General features: G+C 42.3%; 2 protein-coding genes across 3 annotated transcripts in view; both read left to right on the forward strand.

Annotated features, from left to right (window-relative positions):
* LOC136626953 (probable cation-transporting ATPase 13A4) overlaps positions 1-6913 on the forward strand; it is a 58032-nt gene extending 51119 nt beyond the window's left edge. Inside the window, exons 27-30 of the mRNA XM_066601911.1 lie at positions 2871-3079; positions 3170-3258; positions 4043-4123; positions 6283-6913. Coding sequence (XP_066458008.1) covers positions 2871-3079; positions 3170-3258; positions 4043-4123; positions 6283-6504 — 601 coding nt within the window. The 3' untranslated portion in view covers positions 6505-6913. The remainder of the gene's footprint in view (positions 1-2870; positions 3080-3169; positions 3259-4042; positions 4124-6282) is intronic.
* Positions 6914-14277: 7364 nt separating this feature from the next.
* Positions 14278-19727, forward strand: part of LOC136626962 (probable cation-transporting ATPase 13A4) — a 119301-nt gene continuing 113851 nt past the window's right edge. For both annotated transcript variants that reach the window (XM_066601919.1, XM_066601927.1), the window contains exons 1-2: positions 14278-14404; positions 18474-18647. In XM_066601919.1, the coding sequence (XP_066458016.1) occupies positions 14342-14404; positions 18474-18647 (237 nt within the window). In that variant the 5' untranslated portion in view covers positions 14278-14341. The remainder of the gene's footprint in view (positions 14405-18473; positions 18648-19727) is intronic.

Here is a 19727-nt window from a genome sequence, read left to right on the forward strand (position 1 = left end):
CGCATTCTGGCCACTACGGATTACTGGGTGTACACACTGCTCGATCCACGGTATAAGGAGAACCTGCCCACTCTGATTCCCGAAGAGGAAAGGGGTTCGAGAGTGTTGCTATACCACAGGACCCTTGCGGACAAGCTGATGGTAAAATTCCCAGCCGACAGCGCTAGTGGCAGAAGGCGCAGTACCGAGGGCAAGGTAGCAGGGGATGTGCGTAGATCGAGCAGCATGTACATCCCAGGCAGTGCAACAGTCTTTAAGGGCCTGGCCAGCTTTATGGCTCCCCACCAAGACTGTGTCACCGCTCCCCAGTCACGGCTGAGTCGGCGGGAGCACTGTAAAAGGATGGTGAGGGAGTACGTAGCGGATCGCACGACCATCCTTGGTGACGCCTCTGCCCCCTACAACTACTGGGTGTCGAAGCTGGACATGTGGCCTGAACTAGCGCTGTATGCCCTGGAGGTGCTTGCTTGTCCTGCGGCTAGCGTGTTGTCGGAGAGGGTGTTTAGTGCGGCTGGGGGAATCATCACAGATAAGCGTAGCCGCTTGTCAACCGACAGTGCCGACAGGCTAACACTCATCAAGATGAACAAAGGCTGGATTTCCCCAGACTTCTGTTCTCCACCAGCGGACAGCAGCGATACGTAAGCAATACGTAGGCTGCACCCGCGGATGGATGCTACGTTCTCTCTCACCATCCAGAACGGGGACATTTCTGCTTCATCAATCTGTGTCTAATATTCCTCCTCCTCCTCCTCCTGCTCCTCCTCCTGAAACCTCACGTAATCACGCTGAACGGGCAATTTTTCTTAGGGCCACAAGGCTCACTCAAATAATTTTTCAGAACAATTTTTATAAGTTTCAATGCGCTTAAAAGCATTGGAACTTTAACTTGAACCAATTTTTCGTTACACTGGGCTGCCTCCAGGCCTAGTTACCACTTAAGCCACATTAACCAAAGCGATTAATGGGTTTCACCTGCCCTCTTGGCTGGCCATGGCCAATTTTTGGGATGTACATTAGTACTGTTGATACAGCAATTTTTGTGGGCCCTCGCCTACAGTGTAATCAAATTAATTTTTAGCCCACCTGCATTACAGCTGACGTTACCTCAGCTGTGTTGGGCAATGCAATGGGATATTTTTGTGTACCGCCGGTGGGTTCCAGGGAGCCACCCATGCTGTAGGTGCACACTGAGTTTTTAATACATCTGTACACTTCTAAAGAACCCGTCTGACTGGGGCATGCAGTGTGGGCCGAAGCCCACCTGTATTACGCACGACATTACTACCTCAGCTGTGTTGGGCAATGCAATGGGATATTTCTATGTACCGCCGGTGGCTTCCTGGCACCCACCCAGGCAGTGGGTCCACAGGGAGTTTAACCTACATGTGTCCACTTGTAAAGAACCCCAGTCTGACTGGGGCATGCAGTGTGGGCCGAAGCCCACCTGCATTAACCCTTTCCAGTCCACTGTGTGACCTGTGAAGACATTAGGGTTTAAGGCTGTACAGCTCCGTTGTTGGTAGACGTCCGTCGGGGTTCTCTTACTGTATATTGCCAGCCTCTCTGCTGTCGGAGCCTATCCTACGTGTCAGCTCATGCAGTACTGGCTTTAGCCAGCATATAGCGCCGTTGTATAACGGCAGAAAAAGAGTAAGCCCCCTAGGAAAACCATATACAAATTGGATTGGAAAGGGTTAAGCACAACATTACTACCTCAGCTGTGTTGGGCAATGCAATGGGATATTTCTGTGTACCGCCGGTGGGTTCCAGGGAGCCACCCATGCTGTGGGTCGACAGGGACTTCACAATAGGGAGTTGTACCTGCCTGTGTCTATGAATTAAAAAGCCCGGTCTGACTGGGGCATGCAGACACCTTGACAGAATGAATAGTGTGTGGCACATAGGTTCCCCATTGCTATGCCCACGTGTGCAGCTCCTGATGGCGGTGGCACAGGATTCTATTTCTCATTGCTTCTGTACAGCATTGTGGGCTATCGCTCCGCCACTTTTAAAGAGGGTCGCTGCCTAGCCGTGCCAACCTCTGCAGTGTGTGCCTGCGGTCCCTCGTCATGGCAGACGCAATTCTAAATAGACATGAGCGTGGTGTGGCATGAGGGCAGCTGAAGGCTGCCCAGGGACACTTTGGTGTGCGCTGTGGGGGGGGGGAGGGGGGGCGGTTGGGCAGCATGTAACCCAGGAGAAGTGTCAGTGGAGTGTCATGCAGGCAGTGATTGTGCTTTGTTGGAGGTAGTGTGGTGCTTAGCAAAGGTATGCCATGCTAATGAGGGCTTTTCAGAAGTAAAAGTTGTTGGGAGGGGGGGGGGCCACTCTTGCCGGTATTGTGGCTTAATAGTGGGACCTGTGAACTTGAGATGCAGCCCAACACGTAGCCCCTCGCCTGCCCTATCCGTCACTGTGTCATTCCCATCACTTTCCTGAATTGCCCAGATTTTCACACATGAAAACCTTAGCGAGCATCGGCGAAATACAAAAATGTTCTGGTCGCCCATTGACTTCAATGGGGTTCGTTGTTCGAAACGAACCCTCGAGCATCACGGGAAGTTCGTTCCGAATAACGAACACCCGAACATTTTGGTGTTCGCTCATCTCTAATAGTCAGGTGCTGATCATCAGCTTGGAGAGCGGTTAGGAGGAAAGGGTGATAAATGTTTTTGGTATGGCCCAACACAATCTGTCATATCTGCAAGTAGGTCAACAGACGAATCTATCCGCAAATATCCTCACCGCCACAAAAGAGAGATGTAAAATATCAAAATATGTGCTAAATCTAATTTCACCAAAAATACAGTAAATTAGAAAGTTGTACTACATTAATAGATAAACAATAACCTTTTTTTTTTTTTCAGCACTTGCATCTATGGGAACATTAGCCTTCTGAATAACAGTGCATTGAATTACAACACGACTTCAAATACACATTCAAGCTTTCAAGTCAACATGAGCCGTAAAAGCTATGAGACGACAACCTTGTGGCCTCTGACTACTATCCATTGCATAATAGTGGCTTTTGTTTTCTCCAAAGGCAAGCCTTTTCGACAGCCAATATATAGCAACTGTAAGTAGCATTCTCCATGTTAACTTCATAACTACAATTGAATGGAAATAATACAGAACATATTCTTAAAACCTAAACCTTATTTTTTAGATGCATTTTCTGCTGTATTGTTGGTCCAGGTGGGAATCTGCATATTCTTGTTATTTGCTGACATACAGGATATATACAATGTATTGGAGGTAAGAAAATAGTATTAAGTCATTTAAGCATCTATGGGAACGCCAGGGTTACACAACAGTTCAAGGAACCGTTGATTAAATGCATTCTTGGAAAATAGCTTTGAGATAAAACAATATGCATGATAATTAAAATGTAATGGGTAAGATTTAGAACTGGCATGTGATAATGAGGCTGAAGGGTGTGGAATAGCTGAAAAGGTCAAGAGGGTCAAATTAATATGTTGTAGTTGATACTGATATTATCATGCTTAGTGTTTACCATCAGGTAGTGTTTGATGATGGTTGAGCAGTTTAAATACAGTTGGGAGAATAGGGAGACCTGTAGCCTAATTTGATATAGTGACAGTGAGGGTGATCAATGAGTGAAACAGGTTGCCATGGGAGGTGGTGAGTTCTCCTTCAATGGAAATCTTCAAACAAAGGCTAAACAGACATCTGTCTGGGATGATTTAGTGATCCTACATTGAGCAGGGGGGTTGGACCCGATGGCCCTGGAGGTCCCTTCCAACTCAATGTTTCTATGGTAACTCTGGAGGCTTCTCCTTTACAACCCTTATATAATCTAACATATAACTAGTGGTACACTTTAGGGTTCCAATCTAGACTGGTACCTTTATTAACAGCACTGCTCTTTCACCTTCTGTAAATTATTCAAAACGTATAATTTGGAATCGGTGTCCTAAATTTTCGTGACCTATTTATGGATCATTTTACAAAAGGTACAGAATTGAGTATACAGCTCAATCATCTCTAATTTATGCTAATACTGAGTTTTTATTCCTAGATTGTGTGCACACCCACGACATGGAGAGTCACCATTTTTATCACCCTGGTTATCACAGTTGTTGTCTCGGTCTTAGCTGAAGTAAGTTCTTATCTAATGACATCTAGTAAATACATTTACATGGAGAATTATTCACCTGTTTAAAATTAATCACCAATAAAGCTATAACTAGTAATAGGATGAATTACAAATAGCAACTATGAGAATATTACAATGCCTGCTTGGAAATATGCATATTGACTGTCTAATTTGTACTCTATATTTTTATTACCTGCATTATGTGACATGTTAAGCTGAGTAGTCAATGAAATATCTGCATAGCATTACAAGAAGAAGAATGAATAGCATTTCATTCATATCCAGTTTCAGCAAATAAATGTTATTCTTTCCACAATAAGCTACAATATATTTAGATACAATATTTTTTTCTGTATCAGTTTCTCACTATTTGCAAGATTTCTACTTGCTGCTATCCAAGAGGAATCTTCAGTGTTTACTTCTATAGATAAAAATCAGTCCTACATATATGAAAAACCGACGATTGCGAGACTGATTACAGTATGTGTTTTACCGGGGTATGGAACGCCGTATCTTCCCGTGTTTTTTGCCTGTGCATGACAGCATATCTCACTCGCGCTCTCATGCAAAGGCTTCCCAGTTTCCTCTTTTTTTCCCCCTTTCCTTCTATTTTCTCTTAGCAACGTTGCATAAAAACACTGAATGTGATTGTTCTCAGCAAGAGAAACCTTGTAATCTTGTAGATATGCTTCCTTTTAATAGCTAACATAAATATATGATGTTAATGCGAGCTTCCAAACCAATGCAGGGTTTTTCTTGAGGCTTAAATAAAATAGATCTGAAGAGGCATGCATATTTATACACACATATTTATGATAAAGCACATACATGGATGTGATTGGTTTGCACTTAAAGGGGTTGTCCCGCGCCGAAACGGGTTTTTTTTTTTTCAACCCCCCCCCCCGGTCGGCGCGAGACAACCCCGATGCAGGGAGGTAAAGAAAGCTTACCGGAGCGCTTACCTTAATCCCCGCGCTCCGGTGACTTCAATACTTACCGCTGAAGATGGCCGCCGGGATCCTCTGTCTCCGTGGACCGCAGCTCTTCTGTGCGGTCCATTGCCGATTCCAGCCTCCTGATGGGCTGGAATCGGCACGTGACGGGGCGGAGCTACACGGAGCCTGCATTCTGCACGAGCGGCTCCATAGAAGACTGCAGAAGACCCGGACTGCGCAAGCGCGGCTAATTTGGCCATCGGAGGGCGAAAATTAGTCGGCACCATGGAGACGAGGACGCCAGCAACGGAGCAGGTAAGTATAAAACTTTTTATAACTTCTGTATGGCTCATAATTAATGCACAATGTATATTACAAAGTGCATTATTATGGCCATACAGAAGTGTATAGACCCACTTGCTGCAGCGGGACAACCCCTTTAAAGGAATACTGCAACAGAAACACAAACATTTTTAACTAGACATTGATAAGGGAGTGAAAGTTTTATTATATCTATAAGACAAAATTTATAATGTATATTAGAAAAGTGTATGTTTTTATTACACAAAGAATAATATCTATTTGCCAAAACTGAAATATCCCTCAAAGTTGTGGTCTATATAAAGTTCCTTCAAGGAATGAAAAAGGTCAACTGGATAAAAATGTACCTCTTTGTTAGGGAATACATTAATTATATATTATAATTTGATACTACTTTGGTACCACTAAATTATTAGATTTTTGAGTATTGTAAAATGTGATCATTGGGTGGGATGGGAAAACATGGGGCTTAGAACATACACAAAAACACTGAAACTATTGATGACCAAGTCTTAGGATAGGTCATCAAAGGCAGAACAATAGGGGTCCTGAATGACATTTATTTCAGTAGGAGAGAACTGCAATGCCAAATTGGGCAATTACCATCTGAACATTCTGGCTGTCCCCAGCAGCCTCATATCAGCTGATCGAATATTGATTATCTGTTTTAAGAATAGGCCATCATAGTTTTAGCTTGGAAAACCCCTTTAACAAACTTCTACCAATGAATGTATATACAGTATGTATATACATATTTTCATTTTATTTATATATTTACTCTTTACAGTTCTGAACTTAAAACTTCGAGGAAATGGTCACATAAACATGAGTTGACCTGTTTAGCTAATTTCATGTACATTTGAATGATGTCCTAATATTTAATATTTCTTTATGTTTTTATATTAGGAGTTGATCATAGAGAACAGAAAGCTTTGGCTCCTCATAAAGAGATTTTTCAACTATAAATCAAGAAGTCATTACCGAAAAATTATTAGAGAAGTAGAGAAGGATCAAAACTGGCCACCAATCAACAAAACATACTGCACCAAACCCGTCATTAGACATACAAAAGAGAAAAGTGAAGTCTACAGCAATCCAGCCTATGAACACAATGAAACGCTCAAGTAACTTCATAAGATATATGGAATGTCTCATCCAGTTACAAAGAGCTCATGTACAGTACCTAGTCCTATTTTTGTCCATTGTTGTGAGGGCTTTAGTACAGAACTTGCCGTGCTCATGCCACACCGATAGCAGATCGAATGCATAAAATAGATTTATAGGTCACTATGAAGGTATTAGAGATAGAAAGTGGAAAAACACATGCTGTTATACTGTATGATCTATTGTTTTAAGATTACTTCATAGACAATTCTTGGCTAATGTATATATAGTTTTTAGTTAATGTTGTAAATGCGTACTTTTTTTCTATATTTCTTTATATTTTTTTAACAAAATGAAAGTTTAGAATGTGCAGCTGGTACAAGAGAGTGTGATGAGAATGTACAAGTATGTAATAAAAGAGGTGCTTATACTACCACTGAATCAAGCCTTTTTTGTTCTACATCAGAGTTAGCGCTCACAGACTGGAATCAAAAATATAATCTTTATTAATGTTGATTAAAATTAAAGCAAGATAACTGCTAGGGTAACAAAATAAGATATCAAATACAGACAGAGAAAAAAGGAATCAAAGAGCTATGATGAATGAAATATCACAGATCATGATCCAACTCTCATTTACGACATATCACCATGTTTGCAAAAAGCACTGGTAGGGACACGATAGGGTTAAATCCCACCAACCATATAGCAAACAAAGGCAAGTCACTCTGAAAGCAATGGGAGTATTTGCATAGTGCAGCTTTAAAGTAGCCAACTATACTTATAAAACGACATTCCCAGCAATTACCCTCCAATGTGCGATGAGAGCAATCCAAAAACTGGATAAAGTCATATCTCTTTGCTCCAAATCTATCGCATGATGTCCTATCTTCGAGTGTTCACTTGGAAAGCATTGCCCTGTGTTTTCAATGGGGCTGGAAAATGCATCACATGGCGCAAGATGTGCACGCAAGTATGATACGAGGTTTCCCATTAAAAACACTACTCTGAAAAAAAGATCTGGTACCGTGTTAGCCAGTAGAGCAAAATGTGATTGTTCCCAGCAGGAGAAACCACGTAATCTTTTAGATATGATACCTTTTAATGGCTAACAAAAATACATGATGTAATAATAGCGAGCTTGCGAAGCAACGCAGGGTTCTTCTTCAGGCTTATGGATTGGATCTAAAGAGGCATGGATATTTATACACACTTATAACATACATACTTATGGCAAGGCATAGATATGGATGTGATTGGTTCGCTCTTAAAAGGAATTCTGCAACAGCAAACAAACTTTTTTTGTCTAGGCACTGATAGCGGAGTGAAAGTTTTATGGTCCCTAAATTACTGTTGGGGGGCGGGTTTCAGCAGGCTTGAATTGCTACAAGAGGTACACAGACATTTTTAGCTAAACACTGATAAGGGAGTGAAAGTTTATGGTCCCTGAATTTAGTTGATGGGGGTCTTATCTGTGCAATACATGTCTCACACTTCCCATTCACACATAAATCCTGGGAAATAATTTAACCCAGTATTCAGCGTGTCAAAGGTTGTTATCAAATTCTTCTGTGGTTTTGTGACTTGAAACCACCCTTCAATATCAAAACTCTCATATCTGCTATGTTATGTCCATGGTTAGAGAAGTGCTCGGCCACAGGCAATTCTCTTTTTCTGTGTTCAATCGTGTGGCGATGAGATCTCATCCTGGCTTTCAGTTTCTGTCCTGTTTCTCCAACATAAAGACCCCCAACAGGACATTTACTGCACATGATCAGGTAAACAACATTGGACGTGGAACATGTGAATGTCCCCGGGATCTTATAGTCCTGCTGTGTGTTGGGAATCTGTATCCTGTGCACGGTCCTTACATATGAGCAGGTCTTGCAGCTCCTTACATTACAGGGATAAGTTCCTTTTTGTGTGTCAGAGGGTAATGCACTCCTGATTATAAAGTTCCTCAAGTTAGGAGGTTGCCTGTAACACAGAAGAGGAGGGTCCGGGAATATGGTTTTCAGACGGTCATCCTTGTGCAGGGTATGGTGGAGTTTTCTTGCGGTTTTCCTTAGTACCTCTAGTTGCAGATTGTAGGTCACTACTAGAGGCACACGATTGTTTCTTTCCTTCTCCTTGTATTGGAGTAGTTGATTTCTGGGTATCCTGGTGGCTCTGGTGATTTGGTCATCAATTGAGATGGGATGGTAGCCCTGATTTATAAATGTTCTTTTAAGATGGTACAAATGTTCCTCTCTGTCTGTTAGGTTGGAGCAGATCCGGTTATACCTGATGGCCTGGCTGTAGACAATGGACTTTTTGATGTGTTTAGGATGAAAACTGTGCCATCTGAGGTATGTCGGCCGATCAATCGGTTTTCGGTATAGGGATGTCTGTATTGAGTTGTTTAAAATCTTTATGGGGGTGTCCAAAAAGTTGATTTCTGTATGTGAGTAGCTTAATGTCAGTTTCATGGTGGGGTGGAATGCATTGAATCTTTCATGGAATTTTATTAATTCTTGTTTGGTGTGGGTCCAGATGATCATGATGTCATCAATGTAGCGGAAGTAGGCCAATGGTTTGCTGGGGCAAGAGGCCAGAAAGTCACTCTCCAGTTTTGCCATAAAAAGGTTGGCATATTGCGGTGCCATTTTACTGCCCATGGCAGTCCCCATGAGTTGCAGAAATTTCTCTTTGCCAAAGGAGAAATAATTGTGCGTGAGAATGAATCTTGTGAGTTGTAGCACTGCATCAGAGGCGACCCCATTGGCCTCAAGTTGCGCCTGGCAGGCAGTCAGTCCATCCTCGTGTGGGATGTTGGAATACAAGGATTCCACATCCATAGTGGCCAGGATGGTGCCATTGGGGAGGGGACCTACGGTTGACAGTTTCTTCAGTAGGTCCGTGGTGTCTTGCAGGTAGCTGGTTGTGTTTCTCACCAGTGGTTTGAGGATGCCTTCCACCCATCCTGAGATTCCTTCAGTGAGGGTTCACACACCTGAGATAATCGGCCTTCCTGGGTTGCCAGCTTTGTGTAGTTTTGGAAGCATGTAGAATGTTCCCACCTTGGGGTTCTCTGGTATCAAGTCCAGAAGTTTTGTGGAGCCCACAGACAGGCTTCTGATGACCCTTCTAAATTTCCTCACATATTTCTGAGTCGGGTCTTGATTCAGTTTGGTGTAGTATCTGGTGTCCGTCAGCTGTCTGTTTGCTTCTTTTTTGTAGTCCGATGTGTTCATAAGGACTATAGCACCACCCTTATCTGCAGGCTTAATTGTGACTTCCTTGTTGCTCTTAAGTGCATGGATGGCCCTTCTTTCCTGCATATTGATATTAAATGTTTCACTTCCATGCTTGTCCAGTATAGTGGATTGCACCGCATACCTAAAGGAGTCTATGTATTTGTCCAAAGTGGGATTCCGGCCAGGAGGGGGCATCCAATCAGACTTCTTTTTGGCCCCAAGTTTCTCCTGTGTTTGTGTGCTTGAAAGGCCTGTGTCCTCTTTATCATGGAAGAACTCTTTCAGTCTTAGTCTTCTGAAATATTCCTCTGTTCTGTTTTGTCAAGTGTTTTAGTGGGACAGAATGAAAGTCCCCTGGAGAGGACACTGAGCTCCACCTCACTGGGGTTGTGAGATGACAGATTGATAACACAGCTGACTTTACCTTTGTCCGTGTGCCGTTGGGGGTTCTGTTCCATCCTGCCAGACTTGGGGTGCTCCTGATCCGTGTTTGGGTACAGGCCTGCTTTGAGTCGAAGTCTCTGGAGTTTCTTTTCCTTGTTCTGAATAAGGCAGCATCGTAGTGTTGTATAAAAGTGTTGCATTTCCAGGTTCATGTCCTCTGTAAGTGTATTTCTTAAAGTTTGTATGTCCACAAGGGCCTTATTCTTGTTGCTGTAGAAGACATGGATAAGGTGATTCCGCAGTCTCTCAGAAGTCCTGTAGCAAATACGTTGTGCATAACGAGTGTTGTAAGTGTGCAGAATTGGGTTCTTTAGGCAGAGTCCATTGGGAATTAGATGTTCCTTCTTTTTTCACTCCCTTATCAGTGTTTAGCTAAAAATGTTTGTGTACCTCTTGTAGCAATTCAAGCCTGCTGACCTCCCCCCCCCCCCAACAGTAATTTAGGGACCATAAAACTTTCACTCCGCTATCAGTGCCTAGACAAAAAAAGTTTGTTTTCTGTTGCAGAATTCCTTTTAAGTGCGAACCAATCACATCCATTTCTGTGCCTTGTCATAAGTATGTATGTTATAAGTGTGTATAAATATTCATGCCTCTTCATATCCAATCCATTAAGCCTGAAGAAGAACCCTGCGTTGGTTCGCAAGCTCGCTATTATTACATCATGTATTTTTGTTATCCATTAAAAGGTATCATATCTAAAAGATTACGTGGTTTCTCTTGCTGGGAACAATCGCATTAAACACTACTCTAACACATCTGAAAGTCGTGCCAGAGGAACATGGCTATACTGAAGTGGTTTGAGGCGTTTTGACACAAAGCACCTCGCATCCACTGCTACATCAAATGACCGCGATATTGGGCTGAGTTTCAAGGCCTGAAATCGCACTTGGCCATGTGTAGGAAGTCTTAATAAAGCATGTGTTGGAGATTCTTTATATTTTTACTGTTCAAACCCTGTAATATTACGCATGAAAATAAAAAAAAAAGAATAGGACAACACATAGATATTGTGCACGAGAAACATGCTTGTGAGAATGAAACCATTGTAATCAATGGTTTCACTTTGTCATATTTCACAGGCGTGATTTTCACGCGCGTAAAAATATCCGCAAATACATTCGTCTGCTTAAGCTCTCATACATAAAATACCTTTGTGTGCCACCATATTAAATCAGGGTTACACTGATGTACAACAAACAGTTCAAGATGGATGCAACTATACAACATGGTTTTATAGTACATTTTGCCCTATGTTTATTACATACCAGTTCCTGTCCACAGGAATATAATAACTCCACTATTAGGCCTGCAGGCGTCCCGCATAGGGGAATCCGACCCCGTCACGTGAGCCCGGCTGGTAACCCTGCATACCTCTTATAACTGTACTGTAGATGACCGTGGAGGCTCACAGGCGGTCATGAGCAGTACAAGTTTGGTCTATTTGTATTTCCCACACTGACGCCTAGCGATGATACAGGTACCTGCAGCCCATATGCCATGTTAATTGTATATGGGCTGCGGGTCGGACGGCATTCATTAATATTAACGGAAGTCATCCGCGTGTATCCCGCGGCAAAATAGAGCATGGTGCGATTTTCCTTCTGCTTGCTAAATATGTATTTTGTATTCGCAAGTGTGTATAAAAAATCAAAAATGCATACTTTTTAATGCCCATGTTTTACCGTGGATCATCCACACGGACAGCGACCGTGGAATCCACAATACAAATCCGCCTATGTGAGCCCGGCCTCAAGTCTTATTAAATGGAATGTGTCATGAGAAAATAACCTCTTACATAAATCAAGTTTTAAAAATAATCCTTTTTCATTTTTGATGTTACAATCTATATTTAAATAATCCAAAAATCCGTTTTTACACTGTTTAATCAAGGGCTATTTACAAGGGACGATTATTGTAAAAATTCATTCAAACGAATGGAAATGTGCGCTAATTGTTACGTCTAAATACAAAGTCATCGTGCACTATTTGTTTACTTTTAGTTTGTCGTTCAGTTTTAAGCCTACATAAAATCATCGGTGGTTTTGCTCACTTCTCACTGCGTCTAAACGCAGAACATGGGTATCACATCTTGTTTCTTCTGTTATTTGGCTTGAGAAATACCTTGAGGAGGTCGAAACGTTGCCTTTTTAAACTATGAAACAATAAAAATGTTCCTTTAAGTAAAGAAGCTTTTGTTGCGTCATCCTATGCTACCACTTCTGGGCCATTTTTTCTATAAATTTGAAGGGGCATATATCCATAACCCCGAAGTTGGCTCTGCATGTATTTGGACCACTGAAGGTCCTATTCTTTTCTGGTCTCCCCCCCCTATAAGAAGTCCTTTCCGTGGGGGTTTATCACTCAGCTCATCGTCCATCATTTATACAGCATAAAATCCTGAACGATGAGCGTCTAGTGTAAATAGCAGCCATTCAGTACTGAACAGCCGCTGTGTTAAATCAATGGAGAAGGGCAGGGGAGAGCGAGGAGAGAAATCTCCTCCAGCCTCTGTACTGTGAGCCAATGATACTCACTCTTCTGCAGGAGCACGGGAGCTAGTGTGTGCGGGGACAACTGTCGGGTATCATTTGCCCGACATTCGTCCCATCTAAATGGGCCTTAGGTCTCATACTATTTGACATCTCCTATTCCGTAGTGAAAGCTTTGCAGCAGTCATCTGATCAGGATAGCTGATGGTCACAGATCATCTACTCGTCCTCCCTGCACAATGACGTCTGCACAAGTTACAAAACATGCCTGGAGCTATCTCACATACAAGTCTATGGGTCGCCTCCTATCCATTGTATAAATGGCCTTGCTGTAAAGTGTATCTCCAGTAGCTTCAAAGCATGCGCAAATATGTTTGCTGCTGCAGAACGTATTTGCGCATGAACCAGTCAAAAGTCTATTTTTGTGTATATATTCTTTATTTATGCATTAAAGGGGTTGTCCCGCGAAACAAAGTTGGGGTATACACTTCTGTATGGCCATATTAATGCACTTTGTAATATACATCGTGCATTAAATATGAGCCATACAGAAGTTATTCACTTACCTGCTCCGTTGCTAGCATCCCCGTCTCCATGGTGCCGTCTAATTTTCAGTGTCTAATCGCCCGATTAGACGCGCTTGCGCAGTCCGGTCTTCTCCGTGTTGAATGGGGCTGCTCGTGCTGGAGAGCTGCTCCTCGTAGCTCCGCCCCGTCACGTGTGCCGATTCCAGCCAATCAGGAGGCTGGAATCGGCAATGGACCGCACAGAAGACCTGCGGTCCACCGAGGGTGAAGATCCCGGCGACCATCTTTGCAAGGTAAGTAAGAAGTCACCAGAGCGCGGGGATTCGGGTAAGTACTATCCGGTTTTTTTTTTCAACACATGCATTGGGTTTGTCTCGCGCCGAACGGGGGGGCTATTGAAAAAAAAAAAACCCGTTTCGGCGCGGGACAACCCCTTTAAGGATAGGGGGAGGAGGAAATACAAGAAAAGTAGGATAACGATGGTCTTACCCGTCTACAGTGGTCACCTGCCTATTTTGTGTGTTTTAAATGGTTTTAATACGTTTGGTTCCTTTTTGTATTCATTTCACAAAAATTTTGCATATGATTATTATAATCTATAATTATAATCTATTTTCTTTTTGGCTGCGTCCCTTTCTCCACAAGTCATACATATTGTGCACCTCATTACCAGGTTCCCTTATTACGTAGTGCCCACTATTTTTTAGTTGTTAGCCCCCAAAGTCATGTACAGACAACTGAATAAAAAAATAGCTACAAACAAAATAAAAGCACATTAGAAAAATGGAAAATATTTCACCATCTGGTTTTAATTGGCAGAAACAGATATAGTTGATACATTTCCTTTAAAGTGTAGCACAAACTTGTTTCTACAGGCGATAGAAATGCATATAATTAGCTTGGAGTGTGAAAAAAACAATATATCTAAGTCATTATGCACACAATCAATGTCAAAAATGACAAGCAATGCACCCAGCACAATACTGTATGCTTACTGTAAAGGATATATGATCATTCTTATTTAAATAAAGATTATGTAAGTGTTCACTGCAAGAAACACCCGGCTATTGTGAATCCTTCCCTGTAAGGAGTGCAGAGCATCTATGTACCTGCTCCGTGAGAACAATACACTGAAGAACACTGTGCACCTTGTCCCAGGACCATGGGGATACTGGAGCAGGATGGCTCCCGGGCACTGCTTAATAAAGGACAGGACAATGAGATGGTAATCCTTCTGGAACTACTTTCCTATTAACTTAGAAGTTTCTATATTATTTAATGCATTCTTAGTTCTAGTTTGGATACTTGCATGATGATATTCAGTTCTATGAAAACTATTTGTAGAAATATCCTTAGTGCGTTCTCCAGTAGTTGCCTGATTTACATTGTGATACATACATTGGCTCTTGTATAATTATATGTGTATATCGGGGTCACATTGAGGACATTAGTAACAGGGTACTGTGCATGTTTGAGAAATCAAGGAGCAAAAAGAAGAAACATTAAAGTCAGGCTCACATGGCTGTAGGCATGAAACGCTGCGGGGCTCCCACAGCAGCAGTTTACAGCTATGAACCCAGCTGTGATCCTGCATATGGCGGCAAAACTGTACTGTGCATGACCGAGTAATCATGGAAGCAGTTATGAGCAGTACACTTGCTTTCTTTTCTGTTCATATTTCCTGCGCGGTCGCTTAGCGATGACGCGTATACGCGCAGCCCATACGCAATGTAATTGTATATGGGCATGGGTATATATGTGACAATAGAGAACAATGGGCTCTATCTCGTGTATATACGTGGCAAAATAGAACATGCTGCGTTCTTTTTTTGTCCTCATGTATTACGCAATTCTGACACACTAATGTGAGCGTAACTGTGTCAGGCAACATAATTGATTGCCTGTGAGGCACTGTGTATTACACAGGGGCGTAGAGAGTACACATAATATGCAGTTCCAATACGGTTGTGTGAGCCCGGCCTAAGGGCGAGCACCCACTGGCGTTTTTTTACCTGCGTTTTGCGTTTTGCGTTTTTCCTGCACAGGCATAGAGATAACATGTGTTCCTGTCCACTGGCGTTTTTTTTGCGTTGCGTTTGCGTTTTTAACATAGGAACTGTCAGTTGCATATGTGTCCTTATTTTTCTCCTAATGCAACCATGAATGTCAATGGAAATTAACGGAAAAGCCGCGAAAATGCCGCGATAAACGCACGGAAAAATCGCGGGAAACGCGGCGAAAACGCAATCGCCAGTGGGTGCTCGCCCTAAGATTGGTTTCACACATAGTTTTTTTTAAAGACAGTTTTTGTGGCAGTTTTTCATGTTGCTTATTTGAGTTGAAGCCAGAAATGGAGGAATAAGGAACAAGGAAGGACTTGTACTTTTTCCTCGTATGTGTGTCAATCCATCCTGCAGGTATTATTTCTTCACAAGGGTTCATGCCCATGCTTCATAGAGTTCATGCCAAGAAACTAGAGAGCACAACATCATGGAAAAATAAATTGCCCTACTTTTTACTAATCCGCGTGTAATAAATTGAACTTGGCAACACAATAGCATTGTTTTTAATTAATAGCTCAACCTCCACTTCTGAGTACATGCAGTTTTCCTAAATTAACATAAGTCCTTGTGATAGACGTAACCAACTGTTGAGTGTAAGTGTAATAATCAAAAGTTATTATGCCCAACATAATTATTATACCCAACATTTATCTTCAGAGGTAGTGATTTAACTCCAATGGAAGTCGACTAAGCTACTACTATAGGGTCTGTGGTCTTAGGAACTCTGGGTCAAGAAGCCGGTGCTATGGCTATGTCATGTTTTCTTGCTGAAATTTGTAAATGGTCAAAAGGGATACCCCCTGAACCCGAGAATGGGGGTTGATGCGCAGGCATTCCTCATTACACTCTATCAGATACAATAAGAGTTGAGGGAACTGCGGTGGTAAAACATCTTTGACATGATTACTAACTATATATATTAGAATTTATTGCAAATTGTTAAACTGTATCTTTTAGTCTTTTACAAAATTATCTGTATAGACTCAACTAAAACTATAGAGGCAGTAACATAAAATACTGGTGCAGCGTTCTCATGATGTGAAGCGGAAAATAACTTAGCGGTGTAGTTTCTTGGTTTCAAAATCTGAAGCCATAACTAATCAATTTTAATTATTTCCGCTAGCTACACAATGAAGACAACAAAGGACTATTGTATTATAGTTATGTATAAAGAGTGCATACCTGATAATTGATCATTATTGGATTATTACATCACTCTGGTTTGCACAAAGATGGAACCCATGAAATGCTTTAAAAAGTGAGCATTAATTTAGCTTCTGTTGTTCTGGCCACAAAATGTTCTCTGTATTTCTGTGATCTGTATTATTCATTCACCATCAGAGTGTCATTTGTACAGATACACATCAACTATTGAGAGATTGGGTTATTATTGTATATTATCATGTCAAGAGTTTGCATAGGCAACCAGAGAGCTCTTTGGCAAGGATTCATAGGGAAGCCTAATTGAGCGAATGGGAGCTTTAGAAATCACTATGCAGCAAGCTTAAGGCCCATTTAGACACAAGGTTTATCGCTCAAATTCACTCAAAAGAATCTTTTGAGCTGTAACCGTTCTGTCTAAGGCCTCATGTCCACGGGGAAAATCGGGCCCGCTACGGATTCTACATGTAGAATCTGCAGCGGGTCCCCCCTGCCCCGCGGACATGAGCGCTGAAAATACAAATAAATGAGAATAAACTCACCTCCCATCCGCTCCGTTTCTTCTCTTCGCTGCGGCGTCATCTTCTCTCGTCGCGGCCGGATCTTCATTCTTCGGCTCGGCGGATGTGCATGATGATGTCGGTGACGTGCCCCGCGCATGCGCCGGGCCGAAGCAAAATGATCCGGCCGCGTCGGAGAGAAGATGGCGCGGCGCCGAAGAGAAGAACCGGAGCGTGTAAGTAAAATATGATTTTTGTGTCCCGCGGATCCGGACGGCTTCCATAGGCTTCAATAGAAGCCCGCGGGAGCCGTCCCCGCGGGAGACCCGCATGAAAATGGAGCATGGTCCAGATTTTTTCATGCTCCATTTTTTTTTAAATCACTTTTATTGACGATCCGCGGGTATTTATCTACCCGCGGGTGGTCAATGCATCCCTATGGGATGCGGATCTGCGCGGGAGAAGAGTTAAAATCCGCTGCGGATTTTAATTCTTATTTTCCCCGTGGACATGAGGCCTAAATGCACGGATATCGAGCAGTTTTCTTGCAGGAATCATTGAGCGGTAGCTTCTAGTTTTCTAGAGCGATCAGCTAGCAGTGCTGATAAAATTCTCTCTGCCTGTGTCCCAGAGGCAATTCACAGCAGGGACACTAGCAGTAAGCTTGGAGAACAATACAGCTGTTTGCTTATGCAAAACAGCTGTATTGTTTTCATAGTGGCCGCAGCAGTGTCCCACTCCACTTGCATAACTGTATAGTATCTAATTAGCAACTATAAAGTATGCAAAGATGATCACTCAAAACTTTCACTCAAACTATAGTTTAAGCGACTTTTGAGTAATCATCTATCAGTGTAAATGGATGGAGCTTTACTTTAGTGGTGGCAACTTACAGACTGACTTTCCTTATGTAGCTTAAAGACTATGGAAACCTTTGTGCATGAAAAATTAATACACACATATCTCACTAAGCTCCTACAGAAAAAATTATGCACTTATTTGTTTTCCTCCTTATGCTTTTAGAAAGCCTCATACTTGGTTTGCAGGCTCTTCTACATTTATGTTTTTGGCTCAGGGGCATTACCAGCAGTGAGCAGCTCGTCTGAGACTCTGCAGAGTCAGGGTCTAATAGACTGAGTTACATTGCAGACACAATGGAAACCCATTAGTACTTTGCAATCACATTGAGGGGTGCCGATGGGTGACAGGAGGCGCCTCCTCCACCAGTCATAAGCTTATTTGCTGCAGTTACTGTTGATTGTGGCATGTAAGGGGTAAAACTGCCAGGATCTGAGGTTTCTGCATTGCTGGCAGTTATAGCAGGAGCCTTTCTGTTAGTAGTCAGTCAAGCCCCTGCCTTAAAAAGCTGTATGCGCAAGCTTAACGCCCATTAGTGACCACCGTTAAAGGTCAAACAGGCGTTCACTAAAGGGTTTTAGAGCTAGTATACTGAAATCACAGAACTCATTTGCATATTCCATATACTTAATCCTTCTCAAGTGTATCACAGTGTAAAATGGTTTTTAACAAGAAATATGGTTTTAAACAATATTTTTACTTTTTTATACAGGAAATATTTGGATACAGAACAGTTCTATGTCAGAAAGTCCTTTGCATTGTAGGATACATATTTACCTTTGGATTACTATGGCTTTTGTTTTACTGGAAACCTCAATGGGATGTTTGGGCTTGCTGCACCCCATGTACATTGGAAGAAGCAGATGTTGTATTGCTTAGAGAAACGGTATGTAACCCATACTTATGTAGAATCGTGCATATACTGTTTGCCTGTATTTATAAGATACTCATAAAATCTAAACTCATAAACTTTCATAAATGTTTGATTAATAAAGAAAAGTTAAAATGATGAAAGGCAGAAATTGATGCCAAATTAAGCACAGTGGGTTTCTATGTGACACAGTAAAGCTCTAAAGGCAAAGCAAATCCTCGCTCTTTATTAGCTACACGTTTGATAACTACAGTGTATGTAAAGTCTGCTCCAGCCTGTGATACTGCTGTCTCGTACCGACTTTACAAATGTTTCTCCTTTGTACTTTCATTTGATAATGTATTATGTCAAATAATAAGTGATAATTAGAGATGAGCGAACGTACTCGTCCGAGCTTGATACTTGTTCGAGTATTAGCATGTTCGAGATGCTCGTTACTAGAGGCGAGCACCACGCGATGTTCGAGTTACTTTCACTTTCATCTCTGAGATGTTAGCGCACTTTTCTGGCCAATAGAAAGACAGGGAAGGCATTACAACTTCCCCCTGCGACGTTCAAGCCCTATACCACCCCCCTGCAGTGAGTGGCTGGCGAGATCAGGTGTCACCCGAGTATATAAATCGGCCCCTCCCGCGGCTCACCACAGATGCATTCTGACAGAGATCAGGGAAAGTGCTGCTGATGCTGGAGTTGCTATAGGGAGAGTGTTAGGAGTGATTTTAGGCTTCAAGAACCCCAACGGTCCTTCTTAGGGCCACATCTGACCGTGTGCAGTACTGTTGAGGCTGCTTTTAGCAGTGTTGCACATTTTTTTTTCATGTATATCGGGCGTGCAGAGCATTGCGTCCTCAGTCTGCAGCCATTGTACAGAGTATAGGGCCAGTACTGGTGACGCAGGGAAAGAGATATACAGGCTATATAGGCAGTGGGCTTTTTCAAAAAAATTGGGGAAAAATACTATATTTGGGCTGCCTGTGACTGTCTTCAGTTTACTGCGTGTCTGCTGGGGGTAGTAGTCCTAATTAATACGCAGCTAAGCGTTACAGCAGGCTTGCGCAAAATTGTTTCCTGGCTCTGCCGTCTCCGTTACATCAC

Source organism: Eleutherodactylus coqui, chromosome 1 (genome assembly GCF_035609145.1).
Source record: "Eleutherodactylus coqui strain aEleCoq1 chromosome 1, aEleCoq1.hap1, whole genome shotgun sequence".
NCBI classification, from domain to species: domain Eukaryota; kingdom Metazoa; phylum Chordata; class Amphibia; order Anura; family Eleutherodactylidae; genus Eleutherodactylus; species Eleutherodactylus coqui.